The sequence below is a fragment of the Bipolaris sorokiniana genome, assembly GCF_000338995.1.
Source record: "Bipolaris sorokiniana ND90Pr unplaced genomic scaffold COCSAscaffold_6, whole genome shotgun sequence".
Lineage (NCBI taxonomy): Eukaryota > Fungi > Ascomycota > Dothideomycetes > Pleosporales > Pleosporaceae > Bipolaris > Bipolaris sorokiniana.
Genome location: NW_006911900.1, coordinates 172979 through 195527, shown reverse-complemented (window position 1 = coordinate 195527; position 22549 = coordinate 172979). Strand labels below are relative to the sequence as shown.

The window sequence follows — 22549 nt, the reverse complement described above, 5'->3', positions numbered from 1 at the left end:
AGCAGTGAACGCGAAGCCTTTGTCAGTTCGGCAATGCACACAAACCCAGCAGAAGCCGCGGAGGTGCGCACGGACCGCATCACCGCAAATCTAACTCAACATTTGCTCGCAACCACCAATGACACCACTTCGGCCGCCATTGAACGCCAACCCGTGGCTGTCGCATCGCCAATATGGCTCTAAGTCGCCAGTCCCTCTCGCCAACCTCCCATCTGCTGCGCAATTCCCGACTCTTCTCCCTGCCCAACCCTCTCCCACGCCCACCCGTTAGCGAGACCTTTGGCGCGGGCATCACAAAGGCATCGGACACGGCAACCCTACCATATCCAACACACCAGGCCATTGCTACCACAAAAGCCTCCCTTGCACGCGGTGATTGGGGTCTGAAACGAGCAATTCCCTCACGGAGTCACCTTGTCCAAGTCAGTGACCCGGTCCTGAGAGTGACGCAGCTGGATACCATTGAGCATGTCACCGACTTTGACTCGGCGGCCGACCATGTGCGAACAAGGCAAAAGTGGGAAGAGATGGGAATTCCCATGATGAAGGGCATGACGCAGATGCGTGACCATGACTTGAGCGTAGCGCCGCCTGCGGGAGCCTTTGAGGTCCGCGATGACACTACCAATTACGACACTGACATGGGATTGGATGAGGCGGGTCTATATCTGAAGGCGCTCAAGAAGAGCATGCCCGCAGAGAGAGCAAAGGCCGAATGGGAAGCTTTCAATGCTGCCTGGGAAGAGAAGTGGGAACTGCAACAAGCACTCTGGAAGGCTCGTGGTTGGGACACCGAACTTGCCAGCTTTGAGGCTTTCCAGCAAGAAGCAAACAAGGCAAGGAAGCAGGCTCGAACATCACGAAAACGGGCATTTGAAGCAGAACTCAAGGCCTTCCGCGAGCCTCTGAGTGCCAAGTGGGCAGCAAAGAAGGCGGAATGGCAATCGCGCGGCCTCACCGACTCCGAGCGAGCAGCTGAGGCCAAGGTTCTGGTCGAGGAGACTCGTGCAGCCAAAGCCGAATTCCGACAGAAATGGGACAAGAAGAAGGCCTCTCTCGCTGCTGCCAAAGCCCCGGCTTCTATGCCCTGGCTGGACGAGTTCACAGAATTTGAACAAGAGCAACAAAAGGCAAAGAAGTCACTTAGACAAAAATTGGCGGGATCGGAAAAATCTGGATCCAGGCCCTTTATTCCCTTTACTCCACCTCCTGTAGACCCCATCGTACACAATACCAAGCGGTGGAAGCATGACGGTCCGTGGCTACCAGGCATGGGAGCTGACGACTTTGTCGCCTATATTAGTAAGGAAATCACTTCTCGCAAAAAAGAATTCAACAGCTATCTGGTTGAATTTGTGAAGAACGAAATCTACACGTCCCGCCGTCTCGCCGCCACAAAGTCGAAAGAACAGCCCCCAATGGATATCAAGGAAGCCGAACAATGGCAAGAGCGACAAGAAAAAGCCTGGCGTCACATTACACGCAACGACATTGACACTGGCATCAAGACTCTCCGTAAAGAAACGGCCAACAACCCGTTGGGAAGCAAGCTGGTCAGCAAGCTCATCCTCCCCTTCCTGAAGCTGCCGGCCATCAAGTTCAAGCCCAAGGCGTGGGCATCGGACGCATCGAGCCGTGACATTGACCAATACTCGTTTGATCAAGAGACGGCACCGCTCTCGACGCATCCCAGCGCCGGTCTCGGCTACCTTCGCACAAAATCCTACATGGCCAACCACCCAATCCTCGGCCCGCAAGCCAGCCATGCACCGGTGCCTGCGCGCGTCGTGCAGGCCCGACGCACAGGAACCAAGAATGAGACGTACGCGCGCCTGGGTGTCGGCGGCTTCGTAGCAAACGACCAGTTCAAGAGCGCAGAGACCATGTCGGCGTCACGCGCCAACATCATGGGCGCAAAGGACGTCGAAACAATCGACATTGATACGCCTGGCGGCCGTAAAATTCCCGTGCAACCCCTCTTTGGCAGCGTCACCAACGATGGGCGAATCCACATCAAGCTCAAGCGGTCCATAGGGCCCGAAGTCGCCGTCGCGAGGGGCGAACTCGACGATCGCCCCCCAGTGCGCGACCATGTTGACGAGGATCCGCTGCGGAGCCTAGGAGCGGGCATGGGCAAGAGCGGAATTAAAGAGCTGGATGAGCAGAGTGGCGAGGCGCAGAGGTTCAGCCAATTTCTCGAGAGCATGACACCACAGGGCAAGGCGAGTCCCCCGCCGGGTTTTCCGGGCGTGGCAGATGCGCTGAGGAGCGACTAAGAAAAGACACCTTTTGGGCATGCATGTGAATTGGAGTCTTTTTTTTGTTTGCTGGAAACACATCATCTGTAACAGTATCTTGTATTCATGACATGACTTTGTTCCTTTTTCCCTGTCATTCTTGTCATCGTTATCACCCAATGGTTGTCGGCCCGGATTTCGTACATGCCTGGCCGTGCATGGTTCCCATTCTTTTCGCTCCCCACTCAGTGGAATTTTTGATGTCGGCATCTACTAGCAGGTGGGAATACACACACACCTTCTCATGCAAAGTCTGGGGTGGCACGTGAACCATGGCCAATATTTCCTGCCGGGTGTCTTCAGACGACCAACACATGACCTTTACAACCCGCATGCGACCAGTCAGATCAAAATCAAGCCACCAACCACGACTTGGACAATCAAACCATGCATGCCATGAGTAATGTTTGCATGCAGTGTGTTGCCTACAATCTAAGACATTTGCTAGGCATCACTATTGGTTTGAGGACATTTTGAACAAGAACGTGATGCAAGGATGCAGCCCACGGTCGGAGGCCGATGGGGGGGGCCAAGAGCAATGACACTTGCAGTGAGGAATGGTGAGCAGTAGTGACAAGGCTACAAGTGTGCTTGCCTTGACCTGAGGCAGTATCGTGGTGATCGCTGGTCCAAGGGACAGGTAAACTGTTAGTAGGTTCGTATAGAGATAAACCATGAGACGCTTGTGGGGTAAATCGACCACACCAAGTAACATTTTAGACGCGGCTTGTTGGGCCGAGGAAGCCCCGCGAGGCAACCATGTCTCGGACGACTGTGAAGGTGGCTGTTTGGGAAGCCATGCTAGTCGTACCGATTAGTACACACACCAAGTGTAGAAGTACAGGTTGGTTGCGACGCCGACTTTGGGCAAACAAGAACCAATCCCTTGATCAAGTAAAACATTTCAGCTACAATGGTGCCCCTGTTGCAAAGCTTGTTGCTCCTGCCTCAGGTCGTAGGTCAATATCACTGGCGGTTGGGCCCATATCTGGTCGGGAAGCTGACTTTGCTTACGAGTTGGAAGAGGCGAGACGAGGACGGAAGAGAACGGGAATGCTGGGTATACTTCCATCTGACGGCAGAATGGGCTGGACTAGGGCGCGCGCCCAAGCACAGGTTGGGTAGCGACATGTGCGCATTGTGGTATCTGGGCGATTGAGCACACCTCGAGTGACTACTTACTAGTCTTTGCCGCGTGGATGCGGGTTGAGATGCTGAATGGGGTGCATTTACCGTCGGCAGCGCTGCGAACACCATTCCCGAACGCCAGGGAGATGGTGCATTGTTAGTGATGCAAGTGCGTTTTTTTTTTCATTGTGTCAAAAGGCTGAAACTAGCACCCTGCAGCGGTAGTACTGGTTCATGAGCCAAAATGGCCCGTTTTCCTGACGTCGACGAGGGTTGGTGATGCCCAACCGTATGGATATTGTAGGCGAGCGGCCTTGGCACCACTGTCTAAGTACATGGTTTTGGTGGAAGAAAAAAACGAGCGTCCGTCTTTTGATGCGAACTCTGATCTGGGCAGGCAGCCGCGGGGCGGAGCAAATGTAACGGGTATAGCATGTGCGGGAAGAGGAGTGGCACGGCACGGCACGCCTGAGATGTGCTACAGGGTGATTTGTTGAGAGAGGCTGTGGCTGAGTTGTGTGCAAAACTGGACAGAAGCTGGTGAAGATGACGGAGATGAGGGATGGATGTGATGATAGCATGGTGGAGAAGACGACGGGCTAGTGTTTGCATGTCCAATATTTTTTTTGTGGTGTTGTGGTCATGTGGGGTAGTGTGCAAGTGCGCATTTGGGGAGGTGCGTCCCCGGCTGCGGGAGCAGGGAGGGAGGTGCGTCCCGAATGCAGGAGGAGGGGCACACACACACACACATGGCAAAAAAAAACAAGCGCAAACCATGTCTCTATCACCATATGCTGACGGGTTGTCTAAGCGCGGCGTCGAGCATTGCCATCATGACAATCATCAGCGTCGTCGTCATCTGCTATTTCCGATTGTAGCGCATATGTGCATTTTGTCAGGGTCTGCAGACGGATGGCTGGTGCTGGTGCTGGTGCTGGTGCTGGTGCTGCTTACCGCTGTGGCTGCTTAGCATTGTGGCGGTGCGCACTCAACTTGGGAGCTCGTCCATGGCAAATTTGGTGTGTGGGAGCGGGAGTAGCGGTGTCGCAGTAGATTGCAAGCAGGTTTGGTTCACGCGCTAGAGAGACGGCCGTATCAGAGAGCGTGAAGCGGGAGGGTCTCGCCACCAGGGTGGTGATGCTGATCCAGGCAAGTCGGGGGTGGAAGGCTGTGGATGGCTGCAATATTGCTAACACAGTGCGCGAAAGCGCGAGGGCGAGGGCGAGAGCGACGCAGGGTTGACCAGAGCGCGTCCAGTTTGTCACTCTCATTCACACTCACATGGCCAGCCAATTTGCCTCTCAGCTCTCCAACATGGACACGGCCACCGCTCATCAACACCATTGCCATGGTCATCCACTCGCGTGCGCAGCGTGGCAAGGAGGGTGCTGCAATCGTCGAGCTGCGTCATCAACACCACTGGACCAGTGCAAATTGCTCGCCGGCAGCAAATGGCAGCCTTCTGGTGCCTGGCGTCGCGCCCATGCTGGCCGGCGATACGGGAATGACTGCATAGCCTCCACCTGCATCCGCCAATTTTGCAGCTGACGGCGCGCCATCCGCATGTTGCCATGGACACTCGACCTTCCAAGTGCAATTCTGCCCCAGGGTGAATCCAATCAAGCAGAGCCCAAAGCGGTGCGCCCGTCCGGGGTAGAGGCCGCTGCACCGTCGGCTGCTGCTGATGCTGCCGCTTGCTGCTTGCCATTGATGCCCATCCAGCCCGCAACAAACTCCGCCATCCCGGCCACACCCTCTCTCTCCGGTTCGCGCGCTCGACCGTCTTCACCACTTTTTTTCCTTCCTACTCTCGCCGGCCTCCCTCAGACACGCGACACCGCGCGACACACGACTCGACACCGGCCGCGCCCAGGGTCTACACCTATGGGGGGCCGAGTCTAGGATTGCTCGCAGGCTGTGCAATTCACCGCTGCGCAGCAGCAGCAGCGACAGGAAACAAAAAATGGCCCCAGGGCGCCCGGATCATGTTCATGCAACCATCCATCCTGCCCGTCGCTGCAGCCTGGCTCTGGTACTTGTTGCTGAGGCTCATCCCATGTCACATCCACTCACACTGCCCTTGTTCAGGCTACAATCAAAGCCGCCTAATACCACTTCCACTTAAAGCCAACCAGGCCGGCACTTTAATTCCTCTCAAGCTGCTGCATGGTACCCACTCCGTCTCATCTGCACTGATTTCCTCGCATTTATTATTACCCATCTGCTTCTCTGACTCCTGCGCTTTCGGGCCTACGCCTCCTTGGACTGCCTGCCTGCCTGCCTGCACTCATCCTGTCCGGCGCTTGTCTCAGCCCGGCCATCATCTGCGCCCTTTAAATACACTCGCCGCCCACCACCATCCAAATACCAAGACCAACCTACTTGTTTGACTCATAGCTGTCCTCCTTATTGTACCTGCGCCAGTCCGCCCTCTGGCCTTGGTGCCATCTGCGTCTGTCCTGGTCAAGCATTCCCTCTAGTTATTAACTAGAGTCCCTTGGCCTGGCAACACAATCCAACACTTGACGCACACTCACCAACCGGACTTGCCACTCTCTCCTATCCTGGTAGTATTACATTTCCTGTCGCCACCATGTGTCGGATCGAAGGTGACTGCACCTACTTGTGCGACCAAGCGCGCAGTGGGAGAACCTGCCGCGACTTGCGGAGAGTTCCTGTTGCCTACACTCACCAGAAAGGCTCCGCCTCACGCGATGACACCCCTTCTCCGGTAAACCCACCAACTCCCACAAGCTCTGGTACCTATTTCACTCAGCGTCGCCGCCCATCCAACAGTGGTAGCCGTCCTTCCACTCGCGATGGACAGCGCCTCAACCCTGAGATCATCATCGAAATTGGCTCCAAGAAAGGAAAGGGAAGCAAGTATCCGTCAGTCTCCATTTCAACAAAAGGCCACAAGCGACAATCCTTCGGCTCCATCGGATCCAATGACGCCGCCATCGACTCAGGAGAATCGGAGGCTTCCTATGCTGTGCGGACTGGCTTTCCAGATGCCCCTTTACCCCCTCCGGCTGCCTTCGACCAACCCAACACCTTCCTTCCCACGCCCCTTGCATCTCATGGATATTACCACCGACAGACGCCTTCTGCCTCTTCCAGCCAGACGCCATCGCTGACTGTGCTGTCCGAGCCAGACTTTGATCGATCCACCGGTCGGCGAAACACCCGCCCGTCTGCCACTGTCATCCACAACTCAACTCCCACCCCTGCATCTCCTACTCGGCCACAGCATGGGTTCTCTTCCGGGCCCTACAAGACCAAGAGCATCGTACCAAGGGATCCTCTCCAAGTCGCTCAAACACCCACCAGCATCAATCCGCTTGATTACGACCAGTATGCTGATTATTCTGGCTCTTCTCGTGCCAGTTCTGGCATAGCTGAAACCACACGGCCTACCAAGAACAGTGGCCAACGGCGAAAGAAACCAAGTGAGGATCTTCGCTATCAGGAAGACGTTGACCAAAAGAAGAAGGAAGACTTGGAGAACGACAAGCACGTTCGCTTCGAGCTTGACCGTTACGAAGCTCGCGAAAAGGAGCGGGCTGAGAGAGCAAAGGCTGAGAAGGAGAGGGACCGCGCCGCACTCAGAGAAGAGGCTCGCGAAAGGGACCGCGCCGCAAGAGCACAGGCTGAGAAGGAGAGGGAGCGTGCCGCACTCAAGGAAGAAGAGCGCAAGCGCAAGAAGCTCGAGCGTCTGGAACAAGAAAAGAAGGAACTTGAAAAGAAGGAGCTCGAAGAGAAGCGAGCAAAGGAACGCAAGAAGGAAAGGTCAAAGCCTCCGACAACCGATTACCCCACACGGCCGACCAACACGCGAAGGATGTCTTCGTTGATGACTCCCCAAGAGCAAGCTGAGCAAAAGCGTCTTGTCGAAGCCGATAGTCTCATCATGCATACAGAAAAGCAAGCGGCAGAAGCTCGCGAGCGTGAAGAAAGGAGGGCAGCTGCTCGACAGCAACAAGACTCATCAACATACTATGACCCTCGGGCCGGTGACCGGTCCCTATCAAACGCCAATGCCCCTAGCAAGCCGCGTCGTGATAGCGTTGCCTCTACAATGCGTCCTTCCGGACTTACTAGGACCTCTAGTAAGCGTCGCCCGAGCATCTCGCAACCCAACCCGCCCACCGTCAGCGCTCAACCACCTACGGACTTCTCGACTCGATCCTCAAACCCGAGAGCACATGCACCACCCCCAGTCTCCTTTCCAAAGACCTTCAACCAAGACTACGGTCGCCCACCATCAGCTCGCCGTCCCTCCCTCACGCCAGACAACCCTTTTTCGCCTAGCTCTGTAAAGTCGCCAGCGGCTGACCCATGGGACCTGCGCAACATGGAGCCTGCGCTTCCATCTGCTCGCTCTTCGGATAGCCGCCAGAATCACGGTATGCAGCCGCGTGGTGATCCAATCATCCATGGCCCTACCCGTCCTGTCCGACGTGCACCCGAATACATCAGTGCATTCGACGATGATGACGATGGCATGGAGGATTATCCCCCTCGATTTGCTTCACGCACGGGGCTGAGCCGAAGTGATTCGAGGCGGAAGCATTGATTTCCGTTACCCGTTGTATTTTAGTGTTGCTTTATGATTTTGTACTGTTTCGTATGGCGCCCCATCTGCTTTTGTTGTTTGGTCTTGCTCTTGATACCCCCTTCACCTGCCGCGTACACTTAGACTACCCTGCGAATGTTATGATGAGCGTATACCATGTTGTCTTTGTCTTTCTCCAGTGTGTATTCTAGCCTGTGCATTGTTGTTATTATTGTTGTTGTTGTTTTTTTCGGCAAAAAGCTTTCAACGTTTGTGCCCTTGTGCTTGGACCTCGCTAGATAGTAATGTACTGCGTTGCCTCTGCGGCGAGAGTGTGGGTGTTGCGACACTGCGTACATGGCTGGTGCCTCGTCCTTATCACTTACTACGTTACTCTAAATCCTAGCGCCGGCATGAATGAACTAGGCTTGTAGACCCTTAGATGAGCTAGGAACGGTCCAGACAGTGCTCTGACACGTAGTTAGGCTCCGACACGTGAAGAGTGACGCGGGGTACACTAGTACTACCCCTACCTTCCCCTCTTATTTTAGACACATTCTACCAACTGCATCCACCTCACCACCTATAGCACCGAACAATCAAACGTGACGTGTATTGTGATCAGCACACGGCAATGCAGGGACCGCAAGGGCTCAGGGCTTTCTCGTGTCGAGAGCCCTGTCAACATGGCCATATCGAAAACGCAATCTAGCTCGGCCGCATGGCGTCTTTCGAGATAAAGCTATCGACCGATCTTCTTCAGGGATTAACACAAGTAGGCTTTCGGAACTTTCTTGCCCGGCTTCTGCAAAATCAGGCTATGCAGGGCCTAAAGAAGGTGGGGGTAAGCAACTGGCGCCTAGCCGCATGATTCTAAGACAAGGTACCACCGGTGCAAAAGTATAAAGTTTTGATTGTGCCTGTAGCAATTGTAGATTCATGTGCTGGTCAGATACCTGGTAGTAGTCGTTACTCAAGTAGCTGCAGTCACCGTCGCACAGTTTCACATCCGATTGGACACGCGCGTGTCCGAGGTAGGCTCGAACATTTGCTTGAGCATGTTTGCTATAGTACTTACAAGTTAATACAGACAAGCATCCACCATGCGGTTTCCCGCCGTCTCGCTCTTCTCAGCTATTGCGCTCACAGCGCTTGCAGAAACGACGCCTGATCCTTCCGGTTCAAATAGCTCCCAAGCCATAGTTTCCGATGGTATAGAAGGAGACGATGCAGCAAAGTTATTGCAGTCGATCCAAGCAAATTCCACCGACTCTTGCCAAGCAGCAGTAAGCTTTCCTCTCATCTACCCTAAAATCTTTTACAGATATTCAGTATGATACTGGAATCTATACAGCGTACTAATCTTCTTCCTTCAATTGCTAGTGCGCTTCGCTCCTGGGAGAATTCGGCGCTGCTAAAGTTGCGGGCAGCGAAGACCCGGACTATAAAGCCGCGATTGACGGCTTCTGGTCCCAGCAGCAGCGAGAGCCCGTACCACGCTGCATATTCCGGCCCGAGACGGCGCAAGAAGTTGCGAATGTAGTGCGTGTGTCCCAGGCGAACAAGTGTCGGTTTGCATTTCGGAGTGGAGGCCATGCCCAATTTGCAGGTGCATCCAACGCAGATGGAGGCATAACTGTACTTTTTGAACGCATGGCAGGCATTACGTTGTCTGAAGACAAAAAGATTGCTTCAATTGGACCCGGGGCCCTCTGGATGGACATTTACACCAACCTGGCTGAACACAACCTCGCGGTCGTGGGTGGCCGTGTCGCTGACGTTGGTATTGGAGGACTTATGACAGGCGGTGGCATTTCCTACTTTTCCAACCAGTATGGGTGGGCATGCGACAACGTTGCGTCGTATGAAGTCGTCCTTGCAGACGGACGCATTGTGACTGCCACACCTGATTCAGAATACTCCGATCTCTTCTGGGCATTGCGCGGCGGTGGCAACAACGTTGGCATCGTGACCCAATTCAATCTCGAGACTTTTGCTCACGGCCCCCTCATGTATGGTGGAAACCGAGTATTCATCAACGAAAGTTTCTCAGCCGCCATCGATGCCTTTGTCGACCTAGCCAAGAATGTAGAGAAAGACCCCAAGGCCACGCAGTTCCTGTCCTTTGCCCTCGACACAAGGAACAACATGCGACTTGCAGTTGCCGATCTCCAATACGCAGACCCAAAGGCGGACGCACCCATTTTCGACACGTGGAACAAAGTCCCTGCGATTGTCGACAACACCAAAATCGACAGCCTGGTTAACTTAAGCTTGGCTCTGGCGGCACCCAGCCCAAGTGGTATGCGACAATCCTACTGGACCGCGTCTGTGAAACTCAAAGACCGTGAAATCATCGACCGCCTCGTCGACATCACCTTTGACGTTTTCGACAAGCTCGCACACGTACCGGGTATCGGGCCCGCACAAACCTTCCAAGTCGTCACCGAGCCACAGCTCAAGAACATGGAGAAAAACGGCGGCAACGCCCTTGGTCTCTCCGTCTCCGACGGCCCTTTTCTCCTGCTCCTCCAGTCGTTCGCGTGGGTCAACTCCGAGGACGACGAGCTCGTGCTCAAGACTGCCGCGGACATGGTTGCACAAATCAAAAAGGTGAGCAAGGACCTGGGCGTAGATCACGACTACCTGTACATGAACTACGCGAGCCAATTCCAGGACGTGATTACGAGTTATGGCGAGAGCGCGAAGAAGCTAAAGGATATTGCGCGCAAGTACGACCCCGAGGGCGTTTTCCAGACGCTGCAGCCGGGATACCACAAGCTGAACGGGCCGAAGAGCCAGGACTTGCCTGTTTGGGATCGCATCAAATCTTTTTTCAATGAGAAGTTCTCGTAAAGAGAGAAGAGTCATCGCGATACCAGAGTCGACACTCGAATCTGACACGCGAGGGAAATGAATGAATGATGTGAGACGAAACTGTCCAACAGTTACATGTACCTAGCTTTTTAGAGCAGAGAAACCATGCTGTGAAAATGTCAATGGCTGTCAAAAGCATAGTTAAAGGAAACGATGTGTTGTTCTAAAATTAGTGTCAAACATCAAGGGTCACTGACGTCATCTGAGCATCGAGAAATCACTAAACACAAATTCATTGGCAATGCGAACAAGAAACACAGCAAACAACAACTAACGTTTTTGATCACCACGCTGAGTGTGCTTTCTTTCTGGCGCCGCTGCTCTAGCGGACCATATTTTCTTCTAAGAAGTTACGTGACGAAACATGATCGCATAGTCCGTTTTGCCTACATATTACGCCAGGACACAAGGCAAAAGAAAAAAGGAAATTCTTTTGGCACAACAGAAAGAAACAACATGGCGCCAGGCCATCCAAGTTATAAGCAGCACTTGCTACAACCGTCAGTGAAGGGTATTATCCAAAGAACACAAACATAATGCAGCGCCTTCAATACCAATGCCGTCAAAGATCAACATCAACGAGATAGTTAGACGTTACCATGAGAAAGAAAGAGAAGCAGTATCAATCGCCAGGATGGTAGGAGATAGGAGATAGGAGATAGGAAATAAGAGATAGGAAATAGGAGATAGGGAACAAAGCAACAGGAACCGATGACTATGAAAGAGATGTCAATTGTGCGTCACGCAGCAGCTATTGCTGTGGGTGCTGCCTTCTTTTGTGCCTCTGGAGGTTGTCCTTGCGCGAGAAGCCATCGAGGTTGGTGCAGTCGGGATGTTCACAGCGAAAGGTGTCCATGATGGACAAAGGGTCTCTGTGTTGAGGCTTGTGTCTGCGAAGGTCCTTCGGGTACATGAAGCCCTTGCCGCAAGTCGGGCACACGTGAGGCCGCTCATTGCGGTGGGATGTCTTTTGGTGACGGCTAGTGACGACGGTCAGTTACGCTGACTTGCATACTCTCGAGACTAGACTCACTTGAGGTCGCACTGACGATTGAATACTTCAGTGCATCCCGGCTCGTTGCAGACAAAACCACCTTCGCGAGGAGGTTGCCGCCTGCTTGAGCGCTTCCCAGACTTGGTCTGGCGCGGCGACGAACGGTCGCCGGGAGTGTATATATCGTCGATGTACGCCTGCACAGTAATAGGCTGCACAGTTGTCTCGTTCGCATCAATGCGCTGGATGTACTCGTTCAGAACTGGCCTACGGTCGCCGGTGACGTAGTCCCAAACTGGTGTCAAGTTCACTTCCGTCTCGTGTGTATCCGGCGGCGGCATGGACATGGGAGCGTGGTGTTCGGGCGCTGCTACGTAATTGTAAGGCATCTGCGGCTAGTATCGTTAGGAAGGAGTTATACACAGACGGGTGGAAGTCTTACTAGGGCCATAATGCACTGGCAGAACTCCAACTGCATGCTGGCGCAAAAGTGGCATACGAAGAGCCCATCTACTGGGTATGTCAAGTCCAATGGACTGATAGGTGGTGTTAGATCCATGATTGGGCCTGAAGCTGCCGCTGGCGGGAGTAGAACAGTGAGCAGCACTGTAAATAGTAGCAATGTGTACATGCTCTGGTGTGGATGTGGATGCCTAAGGAAGAGACTTGGTTATGGTGGAGTGTGCGAGGATGGCAGAGGCAGTGAAGAGGACAATGAGGGTTGCAAGACTGTATGGTCAGAGAATACCAACAACGGAGAGAAAAGTGTAGGAGGAGAGGAAGAACTGCCCAGACAAAAAAGGGCGTGAGATCTGGGATCGCGGGTGCATGCCAGTGGCAGAGGACTGGGGGAGGCCGGCTGCCTGAGGAGCCACAGGTCACGGGGAGCTGTGGCTATGTTGATGATGTAGGTGCCGACCATTTTAGCGACTTTGAGAGCTCTGCAGCTGTAGTTTTGTCAGTTGGACATGTTAGCAGTGATGAAAGTGCAACTTTGATGCAGTAAAGTGTGCGATTGTGGTGGTTGCGTGTCGAAGGGAAATGCGGCGGCACCGCGCAGCGATCAGGGATGCGCAACCCTCCACTGTCTTGACACCATGCCACTTCGAGATCTGGAGAGGGGTTATGCGGCTCAACTCGGCACGTGACTTGCCTACATTGGCAGTGTCTGAGAATCTTTTTGATCTCCTTTCCTATTATGTGTCTCGTCCAGTGTTGCGTAATCTAGGTGCCTTCAAGAAATAGTTGCTTGGTACTTGGCGAAGAAATGGTCTTGCCATCTCTTCTCACGTGCCAACGCGTCCGGAAACTTTCACCCTGCCCTTGTTATCTTTTCATCGCGAGCCCCCACGCTTTTACGATATAAGTAGGCTTCGTCATCGCGATTGCGTGTCTAATTCTCTTGAGCTCGTATGTCGATGATGCTGCACTGAGTTTTGTTGATTTGCAGACGAGGTTTCTGGTGCAAAAGTACGCAGTCTAGACAAATAGTCTCATATATGTAATGACAACTGCCATGGATATAAAATTTTCCACTTTCTTCACGTTCAGGCTGGGAATTTGTGCTGGATATATATTGCAACTTCTTTACAGGCCGCCTATGGCACACCAGCGTCACGAGCCATCCTTACATTGAGGCAACCGCTTCAGCCGTACCATTCAGGTCGATGCTTTATGAGGCAAACCTCACGCTTGTTGTTTTTTGGCTTCGATAGCGAGCATTTCAGGTTTGAGTCACAACTCCAGTGCACTGGCTCGTCAGGACGTCTCAGGACTTACGTTGCGAGCGGCCTCCTAGGCATCCACGAACAAGGGTACCAACCAAGCTCCACCTTGCGCCACTTTCCGCCCACTCTGACTTGCCAGCGCCTAATTTCGATAGATACTAGAACTAATAACTTCAGTGTGCTAGGTCAAGATGGCAAGGATCACGCTGTATGTCAGAAATCTGGCTGTGGACGGAGTCTGCCCCGCATTGACTTGCGTACGTAGCCTAAAGTCCTTGACCAAACCGCAGCCTTAGCAATCAGCAAACAAACCACTAACAACGCATCGTAGAAGCCATGTTATCAGCCCGGGGGCGTCAGTATGCAGCCTTGGATTTGGCGGCTGGTTATACCAAAGTTCGTGGCCCTTTGTACAACAAAGACACGCATCCAGATGGCCTAGTTTCTTTTAAAAACGCCGAAAATGTCAGTGAGAGTCATGTCGAATACTACCAAGTCATGTATGAGAGAGAGAGTGCTGATGCATGCAACAGTTTCTCATGCATGATGAAGCGCTTGACTATATCAAGACAAAGGTCAGCCTTCACAGACACAATGGTGTATGGTACCTAAAGGATAATTTAGTGCATACCATCTCTCGAGCCAGAATCTTTGACGTATCATGATGGCCCATTCGGTTCTAAGCGTCTGAGGGCCGCCATGGCTTCCTTTATCAACAAGCGCTTTTCACCGGCCTCAACCGTAGCCATTGAGCATGTTTCATTTGTCAGTGGTGTGACGGCATTGAATGACATACTGTCACTGTGCATGACCGATGGGGAGAATGATGCTTTGCTCCTAGGCATGCCGATCTATGGATCCTTCGTTCCCGATCTGCAGAGCATGTCAAGGTGCGTTAGGTTCCTCTTGGAATAAGACTTGGGACGGCATGACTAACACTGCTCACAGTTGCAAGCTGGTTTATGCCTCGTTTGGAGATGTGGATCAGTTCGGTGTCAATTCAGTCGAGTGTTATGAGCGTACTCTGCTACAAGCCGAGCAGAGTGGTATCAAAGTGCGAGCGCTTGTTTTGGCCAACCCGCACAATCCTCTTGGTGTGTGTGCGGTCGTTTTGTCTTAAAGCATGAGAAGCTAACGGTGCAGGGCAATGTTATTCCCTAGATGCGTTGAAGGCAATCTTGAGCTTCTGTAACAAGTACAAGATACACCTTATTAGTGATGAGATCTACGCCTACTCTGTATATCACACAGATGCCTCGAGCCCAGGCTTCACATCTATACTCTCGCTAGACACGGCCGGTTTCATCGACAATGACCTCGTTCACGTAATGTACGGAATGGCAAAGGTAGGTTTTCGACATGTGATTTTGCATCACTGGCCCCTGACAAACCATTGACAGGACTTTGCTGCTGCCGGCCTGAGATTGGGATGCTTGATCACCAGGAACACTGAGCTAGGACAGGCTTTACAGTCTCTATCGTAGGTTACTATCATTCTCAGCGAGCGATGACTGACCATTGGCAGACGATTTCACGGCGCATCACCAATGGCCGACGCGATCGCTACATGCATACTCGAGGATGAGGAGTGGCATCTGCAATTCTTCAACAAGAGTGCGCATATTTTGCGAGAACACCGAAAAATTGCTGCAGAAGCATTTGATAGTGCTGGTATTCCATATGAGAGGAAAGCGTAAGTGTTGGGCGTTTTATGGCCTTTCCTTGTCTAGAGTTGACAGCTTGGATAGAAATGCCGGGTTCTTCCTTTGGATCGATCTATCGGCGTGCCTACGCAGCCCGACATGGGAGGCTGAAGACGACCTCAAGGATAGGCTCTACGATTTTGGTATGGAAATGGCAGCTGCGCGCGGATATCACGGGGAAATGCCAGGGCACTTTAGATTCCTATTTTCAGTGGATAAAGATACCGTAGAAGAAGCAGCAAGGAGGATTGTCGAGTTCTACAAGAATAATAAAGTGGGCCGTACGTAACCCATCGGGTGCGTAGCATATAATGAAGTCATGGCGCAATAGACCTAGCTTTCCTCCCAAACCTTATTCTTTGTTTTCTAGAAAAAGGCGTGAGGCTGATCTTCTCGGATACATGCCGACAGAACGCTCGTGACCACGCGACAGGGCGGTACGCGACGGGCGGATCCCTGTGCTCGATCGTTCCGTGCGATCGGAAATCAACAGGGGCCGGCCTTGCGTCATGATTCCTGCCACGGCACTTTCACCTTTGCAAACAAACAACACAACACTTTAATCCTGATATCGCGATAGTTTGATATCTGCAGGCATAGACATGCCGCCCATACTTGCGCGAAAGCGCTTGCACTCTACCTCGCCCGTCCCAGAATCGCCACCAAAACGTGCCCGTACTACCCGCAAACCCTCAGCGCCCGCTCGCACAGGCAAAGTGTCCGTCTTCCAGACTTTGGATGCGCCACCAAAGACCAAGCGCACACTTTTGCAAACTAAGGCTCTATTGGAAGAAGAAGAAGAAGAAGAAGACGGCGACGGTGAATCATCGGAGCCAGAGAGCACCGAAGATGAATTTGAGGATGTACCGTTGAATGGGGCAACCAAGGACAAAGGCAAGCCTAAGGCACGGCCAGATGAAGACAGCGACGAAAGTGAAGATGGTGACTGGGAAGATGCGCTTGGTACGCATCATCACACAAAGCCAGACCATGGGCCTGCGCCCGTCATCACTGGAGATATTGCGTTGACGCTGTCTGCAGCGCCTAAAACCGTATTCGAAACCAAGCCAGATGGGAAAAAGGGCCCCTCAAAGGTTCAGAGACAGATACGGACCGTGACTCATTGTATGCATGTACAATTCTTGATGTTTCACAACCTGATAAGAAACGCATGGATCCAGGACAAGGAGGTTCAAAAGACTCTGGTTCAAGCCATGTCCCCTGGGTGTTGGCGTGAACTAGAGAAGTACTGGAACGACGCAGGAATTCGAGATGGATCCAGCCGGGTAGTGGTGCAGAAACCACCCAGTCCAAAAAAGAAAGAGCCAAAAGCTTCCAAAGGAAAATGGAAAGAGAGTGGCAAGGCGGGTGTCAAGGTGTACGAGAGCCCGCAAAAGCGAATAGATGTTCGCAATAAAGCTAAGGGCAAGGGAGAGAAGCCTTCCGAACGTGACAAGAAGACACGCGACTGGGGCGCAGCAGCCGAACCTCTCGAGCCTAACTCTCCGAACCTGTCCGCTGGTGACCCTTTGATCAGGCTTCTCAAATATCTCTCAGCCTACTGGAAGTCCAAGTTCCAAATCACTGCCCCAAGCTTGCGAAAGCGTGGCTACCTATCGCCATCAGTATTGGAGGCCGAGATCAAAGCTTGGAAAGATGATCCTAATCACCCCGACACTTTTGGCGAACGCGTGGAAGACATTGCTGCTTTCCGGGAATGCGCAAAAAAGTGCCAAGGCAGTAGAGATATTGGAGAACAGCTTTTTACGGCCCTAATCCGAGGATTAGGTATTGAGGCCCGAATGGTGGTCAGCCTGCAGCCGGTTGGTTTTGGGTGGAGTCAGAATGAAGAAGGTAAACCAAAGAACCTTAAGAAGTTGAACAACTCGAAGTCCGCCGATAATCAAAATACGGAAAAAGAAACTCCAACTAGCAGCAAAGCTAAGAAACCCGCTACTGCAAAGAAGACGGATGGATCAGTCGATGTCAGCATGGATGGCAGTAGCGACTTGAGTAGTGTCATATCTATATCCTCAGACTCCGAAGATAACAGACCACCAAAGAGATCACCGAGAGCACGCAATTACGGTGAAGAGCTGCCATACCCTACCTACTGGACAGAAGCCATTTCACATTTGACCCACACGCCTATATCAGTATCTCCACTTCCTCGTACCATTATTGCAAGTGCTGCTTCTCCAGATAAGCTTGTGGATTTCTATGCTCGTGGCGCAGCGGTTGACAAGGCGAAACAAATCTTGGCCTATTTGATCGCTTTCTCTTCCGACGGCAGTGCAAAGGATGTCACTACACGCTACCTACCCAAGCATCAATGGCCTGGTAGAACGAAGGGTTTCCGCATGCCTGTGGAGAAGGTACCGATCCATAACAAACATGGGAAAGTCAAGCGATGGGAAGAGTGGGATTGGTGTAAATCGTTGATGCGACCTTACACACGAGCTCACGATAAACGCCAACCTTGGGACGAAGTGGAAGACGAGTGTGACCTCGTACCTGCACAAGCAGAAAGAAAGAAAGGCATGGACGAAGAAGGTGGCAAGGAGACGCTACAGGGGTACAAGAACTCCACCGAATATGTACTGGAGCGTCATCTACGACGAGAGGAAGCTCTCAGACGCGGTGCGAAGATTGTCAGGTTCTTTATCACTGGCAAGGGAGACAATGAAAAGTCGGAACCGGTCTATCGCCGCAAAGATGTTGTATTGTGCAAGACACAAGAATCGTGGCACAAAGAGGGACGGGAAGTGCTGGAAGGTCAGCAACCGCTCAAGCTCGTGCCTATGCGCGCCGTCACCGTTACTCGAAAACGTGAGATTGAGGAGCGTGAACGCATCGAAGGCGGCAAAGTGAAACAGGGTCTGTACTCCAAGGAACAGACCGATTGGATCATTCCCGACCCCATTGTCGATGGCAAGATTCCACGTAACGCATTTGGGAATATCGATGTATACGTTCCAACAATGGTTCCCAAAGGGGCTGTTCACGTGCCTCTCAAGGGTACCGCACGAATATGCCGTAAGCTCAACATCGACTACGCAGAAGCGTGTACAGGTTTTGAGTTTGGTAAACAACGCGCTGTACCGGTAATCACAGGTGTGGTGGTTGCAGCAGAGCACGAAGACATGCTTATAGATGCTTGGGAAGCCGAAGAGGTGGAGAAGCAAAGAAAAGAAAGGGAGAAGAGGGAGAAGTTTCTGCTAGGACTTTGGAGGAGATTTGCGTCCGGACTGAGGATAGTAGATAGAATGAGGGAGGAGTATGGGGAGGATATGGAGTTGCCTGTCAAAGAAGAGGTATTGCCATCGAAGGATGAAGAGGAAAAACCCAAGACCGGACAGTCACAGTGGGAAGTGTTTGAGGCTCAGACTGATTTTGAGGGGGGCTTTGTGCGAGAAGATGTGGAACTCTCTGGTGGTGGCGGTTTTGTGCCGGACAAGGCACATCAGACAGCCGGGCGTGACCTGGACATGGCAGGCAGTTTCCTGCCCGCGAGCCAGGAAGAGGATGTAGAGCTGACAATCGATCACGGAGAAAAGAAAGACGTGCGGGCGCCCGTCGTGGAGACTGCATATCGCACGCCCATCTCACTTACTCAAGCGTTACAACGACCCCCGAGCGAGCCAAGCGAAAACCCGGATGCCAATGAAGCAACGAGTATCGACCAAGACACAGAAGACGAGGGAAAACGGAATGACGAGGATGAAGAATACGAGCATTCAAAACTTGAATCGGATCATCGAAAGTCGACAACTGCCACATCAGGTGGTCGTGGTCGTGGCCGTCCTAGAGGACGTGGCACCAAGGCCCCGGCTCGCTTAACTCGTAAACCTAATTCAACGGGAGATGAATTGTCCAATGGAGCACTTTCCGATGCGCCCTCAAACCCGCAATCACCTCCACCCTCTAGGCGGTCAGCGCCAAGGCGCAAAGCGGCCAGAAAAAGCGATGCGCACGTCAGGAGCCACTTTTTTGCAGAGGCAAGCGAAGACGAGACAGATTTGACAGACATGACGGATCGAACCTCGCCAAAGAAGAAGTCGACGAGAGGGCGCGGAACGGGAAGGGGTAGAGGCAGGGGCAGAGGCAAAGCGGGGAAAGCCAAGTAAATATCGTATCAGATGTATTTTCGAAATGCATTTGCACGCTCGACAGCACCAGGCGAGCTGGGCAAGGCCCTTGCTACTGACCAATAGTGCACCGTGGTGGGGGATACTATTATGATGCTATTATGATACTAGAGACAAAAAGAAACTTATCGATTCTAATCCGGACAGGAATGAGACGAGAGAGCCTCCCACCGTTCTCCACATGTCACAAACAGCCCCCCTTCGGTGTAGTCGGCACCGCCCTATGAGTAGGTATCCCAAGCCCATGTGGAGCCGCACAACCGAGGCCAGCCTGCCAGGCACCGTCACGAGTCGGGCGTGTCTATTTGTAGGACGGCCCAGTCTCCCAAGGCTTCTTGGCAAGCCTTCCGATTTACTTGGCATGGCAGGGCGCCCGTTTTCCCCTTATCATTACATGAGCCGACAGCGAACGGCGCGGTTGACGGCGGCGTGGGTAGCCTTGTTGGTTCTAACGTGTGCGCGCCTTTGTTGACGGGGCGTGCGCGCTGTTGGGTTAAGAGTACAAGAAGCAAGACGCTGGCTTGGGGCGGAACATGGCACGACGGCGCATGGCTGGAGAATTTCCGCCCCTGTGATTGGAAACTCCACTAACGAATCCTGCTATCAAGTGGAGAGCAAATGGCCCGGCGGCTTTTGAATCTCCCGCATGTTTTCGCTGGGGGCGCCGCATCGTATTCGTTCCTTCGCGGTGTTCTTGGCTCAATACATGCATGGCGGATCTCCGACCTAGCTCGCGCTCGTTAGCTTCCTAAATCGTCATGCCTCCCCGTCCCACAGCAGGACTGTTGATACCCCCATGTTATAAGTATTTGCTGCCGTCGGTGCCTTTTATTTTCCCACACGCTTTCGCTACTCGTCATCTGGTTTGCCATTCTTTGTCTTGGCAGACTGTCCATTCGCTTTTCTAATCATCTCTATCGCTTAATCTACTTAGTACTATAATATCTCCTAGCATCATGCGCTTCTCCGACGTTGCTACCGCCGCCTTGGTGGCTCCTCTTGTCGCCGCTCATGGAGGAGTTCCAGGTGCCCCCAAGCTTTTTGGTCTTCCTCGCCACCTCCAGGACGATTTCAAGGCCCCTGTTGCTGCCCGCACTCTTCGACACTCTTCTGAGCCCCGACATGGGCTTTTGGAGACCCGTCAAGGCGGCCAGAACGGTCGCTGCGGACCCGGCTTTGGAAACGCAAAGTGTGCTGCCGGCTACTGCTGCTCTGGTGCTGTATGTCGTCGTCGACAAGGAAATCATGCCAAGGAGCGATCATACTGACAATTTCAAGGGATATTGTGGAACCAGCAAGGACCATTGCTCAGCACCTGATTGCTTGATTGATTTCGGCCCGGCTTGCGATGCCAACAAGACTCCTGGTGGCGCCTCTACCCGCAACGATGCTCGTCCTCAGAAGGGCAATGTCCCTTACGGCGGCGAGGGCATCTATGTTTGCCAGAAGCCAGGAACTGTCGCCATTACTTATGACGATGGGTAAGTAATTATCCGAGGAACCTCCAAGCATTCGTGTCAGCAAATTGACCCGTCTAGCCCTTACATCTACACGGACCGTGTCCTAGACCAATTTAACAAATACGGTTTCAAGGCCACCTTCTTCGTTACCGGTATCAACATCGGAAAGGGAGCTATTGACACTACCGCTCAGTGGGCCAACGTCATCAAGCGCATGGTCGCTGAGGGCCACCAAGTCGCATCTCACACTTGGTCGCACCAAGATCTTAGCGTCATCACTGAGGAGCAGCGCTATGATCAGATGGTCAAGAACGAAATGGCCATCAGGAACATCATCGGAAAGTACCCCACGTACATGCGCCCCCCTTACTCATCCTGCAATGCCGCCTGCCAGGGTGTGATGAAGAAGCTCGGATACGTCGTCAGCTACTTTGACTTGGACACCGTACGTGAAACCATATTATTTTTTCCTTTTTCTTGTATGAGCTTCACATACTAACACGTCTCAAAGGATGACTACAACCAACTCAAGAACATTCAAGTCGCAAAGGACAACTTCAAGCGCATCCTCGACTCCACTGCCGGCGGCCCAGCCACTGGTGACCGTCTGGCCATTGCCCACGACATCCACGAGCAGACCGCACTCAACCTCACTGGCTACATGCTCGAGTACCTCAAGTCCAAAGGCTACCGTGGTGTCACCATGGGCGAGTGCATGGGCGAGCCCGAAGCAAACTGGTACCGCAAGAGTGGCGAGGTCGTCAACCCCCCTTCCAACGGCGGCGGCAACGGCGGCACCCCCGTCTCCACCGACGGCCAATGCGGCTCTGGTAAGGGAACCTGTGCCGGCTCTCCCTTTGGCAACTGCTGCTCTTCCTTCGGATGGTGCGGTAGCACCGAAGGCCACTGCAAGGCTGGCTGCAACTCTGCCTTTGGCACTTGCACTGGCGGCAGCACCTCCCCCTCCAAGCCCATCTCTACCGATGGCCAGTGCGGAGCAAAGGCTTCCGGCGCTACCTGCCAAGGCTCGCCTTTCGGTAACTGCTGCTCACAGTTTGGATGGTGCGGTAGCTCGCAGGGCCACTGTGGTGCCGGCTGTGACAAGACATCTGGTACTTGCAGTTAAAGTCGGGATATGAATTCGGATATATATGTCTGTCATTTGTCCCTGCTTTATTTTTTGTAAATACCACGATCTACGTATGAGCCCCGTTGCTGTAATTGTTGCGTTATATCAAGAATCAAAAGTATGCTTATCTTACTCTCTCTTTCTCACTGTGTGTGTCTGTATCTTGATCTTTGTTGTTGTTGAGTGGTCATATTGCTTTCTGGCTGTGATGCACGAGCCTTTTCTTCATCGCTATTGTTGATGCTGAATGTATGGCAGCCTCGTTTGTTGATGCAAAGTAAGTCCGTGTGAGATGGTCAGAACGTACTGGCTTGTTGGAGGAAATTTCAAGTGCGAAGAATGAACCACTAGCCTAGTCTATATATACACTTTTGTCGTTCTCGGTCCTCGATTTTACTACTGTTTTTGTTTTTGGCAGCTCGACGTTACATGCTTCTGCCTCACTCAACTTTCCCAAGGGGTGTGGTAATCGGCATACTTTTGATCGTCTCCTTTTGAGATGTATGCTATCCCCAATCTGGCATACTTGTG

The 22549-nt window shown here is 52.7% G+C and overlaps 7 protein-coding genes across 7 annotated transcripts; 5 read left to right on the top strand and 2 right to left on the bottom strand.

Annotated features, from left to right (window-relative positions):
• Nucleotides 1–173: 173 nt before the first annotated feature.
• Nucleotides 174–2276, top strand: COCSADRAFT_89013 (uncharacterized protein; the record flags this gene model as incomplete). Its single annotated transcript, XM_007701085.1, has 2 exons — nucleotides 174–660; nucleotides 1216–2276. 2 exons carry the CDS (start codon nucleotides 174–176, stop codon nucleotides 2274–2276), a joined length of 1548 nt encoding a protein of 515 aa, XP_007699275.1.
• Nucleotides 2277–3711: 1435 nt separating this feature from the next.
• COCSADRAFT_36041 (uncharacterized protein) lies at nucleotides 3712–4216 on the bottom strand. Its single transcript, XM_007700891.1, has one exon. It carries the CDS (start codon nucleotides 4200–4202, stop codon nucleotides 3753–3755), a length of 450 nt encoding a protein of 149 aa, XP_007699081.1. The 5' UTR covers nucleotides 4203–4216; the 3' UTR covers nucleotides 3712–3752.
• Nucleotides 4217–6018: 1802 nt separating this feature from the next.
• COCSADRAFT_88558 (uncharacterized protein) lies at nucleotides 6019–8001 on the top strand (the record flags this gene model as incomplete). Its single annotated transcript, XM_007701084.1, has 1 exon — nucleotides 6019–8001. One exon carries the CDS (start codon nucleotides 6019–6021, stop codon nucleotides 7999–8001), a length of 1983 nt encoding a protein of 660 aa, XP_007699274.1.
• A 902-nt stretch (nucleotides 8002–8903) lies between these two features.
• COCSADRAFT_115541 (uncharacterized protein) lies at nucleotides 8904–11009 on the top strand. Its single transcript, XM_007701083.1, has 3 exons — nucleotides 8904–9014; nucleotides 9071–9266; nucleotides 9364–11009. The coding sequence occupies exons 2-3, from the start codon at nucleotides 9084–9086 to the stop codon at nucleotides 10834–10836; spliced, it is 1656 nt and encodes a 551-aa protein (XP_007699273.1). The 5' UTR covers nucleotides 8904–9014; nucleotides 9071–9083; the 3' UTR covers nucleotides 10837–11009.
• Nucleotides 11010–11608: 599 nt separating this feature from the next.
• On the bottom strand, nucleotides 11609–12192 carry COCSADRAFT_87605 (uncharacterized protein; the record flags this gene model as incomplete). The annotated part of the gene is made up of 2 exons (XM_007701082.1): nucleotides 11609–11837; nucleotides 11891–12192. The coding sequence occupies 2 exons, from the start codon at nucleotides 12190–12192 to the stop codon at nucleotides 11609–11611; spliced, it is 531 nt and encodes a 176-aa protein (XP_007699272.1).
• A 1344-nt stretch (nucleotides 12193–13536) lies between these two features.
• COCSADRAFT_198911 (uncharacterized protein) lies at nucleotides 13537–19564 on the top strand. Its single transcript, XM_007701081.1, has 10 exons — nucleotides 13537–13835; nucleotides 13910–14043; nucleotides 14112–14153; nucleotides 14203–14468; nucleotides 14527–14672; nucleotides 14722–14924; nucleotides 14979–15058; nucleotides 15104–15271; nucleotides 15375–15562; nucleotides 15876–19564. Exons 2-10 carry the CDS (start codon nucleotides 13915–13917, stop codon nucleotides 19406–19408), a joined length of 4755 nt encoding a protein of 1584 aa, XP_007699271.1. The 5' UTR covers nucleotides 13537–13835; nucleotides 13910–13914; the 3' UTR covers nucleotides 19409–19564.
• A 642-nt stretch (nucleotides 19565–20206) lies between these two features.
• Nucleotides 20207–22403, top strand: COCSADRAFT_115527 (carbohydrate esterase family 4 protein). The gene is made up of 4 exons (XM_007701080.1): nucleotides 20207–20649; nucleotides 20708–20910; nucleotides 20968–21334; nucleotides 21401–22403. The coding sequence occupies exons 1-4, from the start codon at nucleotides 20386–20388 to the stop codon at nucleotides 22013–22015; spliced, it is 1449 nt and encodes a 482-aa protein (XP_007699270.1). The 5' UTR covers nucleotides 20207–20385; the 3' UTR covers nucleotides 22016–22403.
• The last annotated feature ends 146 nt before the right edge of the window (nucleotides 22404–22549 follow it).